The following is a 3,142-nucleotide window of genomic DNA, read 5'->3' as shown; positions in this document are numbered from 1 at the left end:
AACCAGGACAGACAGCCTCTTTATTGGGGGAAAGACAGCTCCCTTGGGTGCTCAAAACAAAATAAATAAAACTACTAGATTCTGCTATTGTACACTATTTACAACCCGCAAGCGGGCAAGCAGGAATCCTGCACTTCGTTTTCGATCAATACTGCACTCTTCTGAAGCAATGGGACAGACAGGTCCAGCGTCCCAACAGGGGAACAAAAGGAACCCAAGCATCTGCTTTATTGCAAGCTGGGAGACAAGCTGCACTTCTCGCAGATCTGAAGGGGCAGCATGTGAGTCAGGGAGGTACTGTTTATAGCCACCAGCATCTGCAGCTTGCCTAGGCAGTCCTGTAGCGCCTCCTCGGGATGCTCGCCCAGGTGCAGGTCCACGGGGCGCGGGAGCCGCAGCATGCGGTCAGCCAGCGCCAGGCAGCAGATGGCCAGCAGGGAAGGGGTGTAACTGGTGAAGGCATAGTCCGCCAAACTCAACTCGGCCACCGCCCGAGCCAGAACTTGTGCTTCCAGGGCTTCGGAGACCTCAGCCTGGCCGGCCTCCAGGCGCGTGTGAGTGAAATGCTCCAGGAAGAAGCTGATGGTTGGTGCTCCCAGGCTGAAGTGCAGTTTATGCAGCACGATGCACTCGAGATTGCAGAGCTGCTGCCTGGAGAAGGCGCCGCAGCACAACGCTAGGAGCTGTTTCACGCGCGGTGGATGCACCTCTACCTGCAACACAGCACGAGCTCCCCTCGAGGCTCCCTGGGCTGAGACCTGCCCCAGTCTAAAATCTAGGAGAAAATCAGGACCTTCCCCCGCCACCTTCCAGAGAGGTTGCCACAGACTTCACCTCTCCACTTATATCATCTAGACCGCACTTTCAGCGTAGCCTTTCCATCTACTGTCCGACTAAATAGAGGGTTTGGGAAATAAAGGTTTTTTTTGCAAAGACTAGAACAGAGGCTTTTGGGGACTGACTAGACTATTTCTTTAGGGGCTGAAAATGATTGCTAGTTTGCGGAATTGAGAAAGGTAAGGCTGTGGCACATACAGATCTGCATCTGTCAGTTCTGCGGGCACTGGAGAGGAGACTGCATCCCCGCCCCCTGACGCCTGGGAGAGGTACCTGTTTGCAAGCGATGAGCAGAGAGGTGACTCCCAGCAGCTGGAAGCAGTCTGCAGCCACCGGCGTGGTGGTGAGGAAGCGGTCCAGAGTGTTCACCGTCAGGCACAGCGACTCGAAGGAGAGGCCAAATTGGCGGTGCACTGGGATCAACCAGCTGAGCAGTTTGCAGCGGGATTCAGCGGTCACCTGCGGGGAGGGGGGCGGCTGGCTGAACCTATAGCTAAGGGGGGCTGCAGAAAGGAAGGGACGAGATAAACCAGGAAGCTTCCCCTCGAGATGGGCAGGAAGAAGAGAAAAAAGGTAAATGCACTGGAAACTGGGAAGCACGCGGGCCCTGTTGCTGCGGGAAGAGCGCTGGCCCGGCTGGGAGTGGGGATGCCTGGGTTTGTGCCTGGCGCTGTGCAGAGCGCAGTTGCTGACTTTACCTCGTGTAATCCTCTCAGCAATTCAGTGGAAGGCGGGGGTGGGGGACTAGCCCATTTTGCAGATGAAGAAACAAATTTAGGATTGTTAAATAGCTTGCCCGAGGTTGGTAGGAGTCCGCACTCCAAGCTGCCCCCACTAACTAGCTTGGAGACTCGGGGCAGGCCATTTATTCTAAGCCCCACTTTTCTCCATCTGAAAAGTGAGGAGGGCGATCCAGGCCCTCGCAGGCCCCTCATGCTCCGTCTAGGGGCGGGACCTGGGCTGCACTGGCGAGGGCGCCGCGAAGTGCAGACAGCAGGAAAGGAAAACAGCCGGGGAGAGAAAGAGCGGCGGCGGGGAGCGGCTCTCCCAGCGCCTCACTTGCGGCTGCCGCGCCAGCGACTCCCGCGGGTGGAAGTGGCTCTCCTGCGCCTTGCGGAAGGCGTAGCAGCTCTGGCCGTAGTCTCGGAAGGTCTGGAGATCTAGTGGCGTCAACGGCTGGGCAAGGCCGGTCAGAGGGCTGCAGCCCCGCGCCACTGACGACCCAGGGCTGTCTGCGCCGTCCGAGCCCGAACTGGGGGACTCGAACAGGTCGCAAACGCCGGAGTCTCCGGGCAGCGGGCAGGGGTTCAGGGGCTGCAGCGGCTCCTTCCTCCGGAGGCGCGGGCACCTGCTTTTCTTCACTGGGGCGCGGAGATTCTGGTCGTTGTCCCGCCTCCCTCCCCGGGCAGCAGGGCTCACGGGGCTGGTGGGGGAGGGGGTCACCATGACACAGCGAGGTAGCCGCTCTACTACGCTCAACGCCCGGACGGTGCGCGAGGGCGCGAGGAGGTGGGGCCGGGCAGTTGGCGCTGAGCTAAGTACTGGGCCGCCCCTTCCCTCCGCCACACCCCCGGCTTCTCATTGGCTGAACGCAGAGCGGCCCTGGAGCCGCGGTTTCCCCGCCCTGGCTGGCGGCGCAAGGTCCGCGCTGTTCGCAAGGGGTAGGAGGCGCTGCCACCCGCGCGGCGCACCCGCCATCAGCCGCGGGCTCCGCGCGCGTCCCGCGTTACCCGGGCAACCGGAGCCGGGATAGCGGCGGGAGCTGAGCGCGCGGAGTGGGGACGGTGGCCCAAACAGGTAAGCTGGGGGTTCGACTGCCCCCGGGAAAAGATTATCCTAGGGGACATCTTGTCCTCGGCCAAATGGTCTTGATATCGCAAGCACCTTCCATGCAGGCTCAAACCTAGTTTTGTAATGGCCTGCTTCTGAGTTCTAGAAGCAAAGTCGAACTAGAATGTTGTCGGCACAGCTTTCTTTGGGGACCATACAAGCAATGTGAATTCATTTGCACCTGAACTTTGTTTCAGTTTGGGGAGCAGAGATTTGGCGTGCTCCTCTGCATTTGTGTGTGTAGGAGCTGGTCCCGGCAGCCAGGCATCTGTGATCCAACAAAACAGAAGACTGCTCAAATGATCCTCACATAGCAAGCCTGCGGTCCTCTAGACAGCGCGCTTTTCACTCCAAGCCGAATAAAGTGAAGGCGTTTTAAGAATAGAACTTGTCGCAGGGTGCCCTTTGTAGTTGAACTGAATTACTCACAGCCTGTTCTGGTTTAGGCCATTAGCCTTTAACCCTTTTCTTTTCT

The 3,142-nt window shown here is 58.8% G+C and overlaps 1 protein-coding gene across 1 annotated transcript; it reads right to left on the bottom strand.

Moving 5' to 3' along the window:
- Positions 1-2,334, bottom strand: Ccno (cyclin O). Its single transcript, XM_020171928.2, has 3 exons — positions 1,897-2,334; positions 1,111-1,296; positions 1-713 (listed from the first exon to the last, which is right to left on the bottom strand). The coding sequence occupies exons 1-3, from the start codon at positions 2,281-2,283 to the stop codon at positions 228-230; spliced, it is 1,059 nt and encodes a 352-aa protein (XP_020027517.1). The 5' UTR covers positions 2,284-2,334; the 3' UTR covers positions 1-227.
- Positions 2,335-3,142: the final 808 nt, after the last annotated feature.

The sequence above is a fragment of the Castor canadensis genome, chromosome 6 (assembly GCF_047511655.1).
Source record: "Castor canadensis chromosome 6, mCasCan1.hap1v2, whole genome shotgun sequence".
Classification (NCBI taxonomy): Eukaryota; Metazoa; Chordata; class Mammalia; order Rodentia; family Castoridae; genus Castor; species Castor canadensis.
The sequence above is the reverse complement of the archived record's forward strand: the minus strand, read 5'-3'. Positions and strand labels throughout refer to the sequence as shown.

Excerpts from the sequence above, each read along its gene's own strand:
- Ccno (XM_020171928.2), bottom strand. The coding sequence starts at position 2,283 with ATGGTGACCCCCTCCCCCACCAGCCCCGTGAGCCCTGCTGCCCGGGGA. Across the intron at positions 1,297-1,896 it reads CGCTGGCGCGGCAGCCGCAA|GTGACCGCTGAATCCCGCTG; the intron begins GTGAGGCGCTGG and ends CCCTCCCCGCAG. Across the intron at positions 714-1,110 it reads TGCTCATCGCTTGCAAACAG|GTAGAGGTGCATCCACCGCG; the intron begins GTACCTCTCCCA and ends GCTGTGTTGCAG.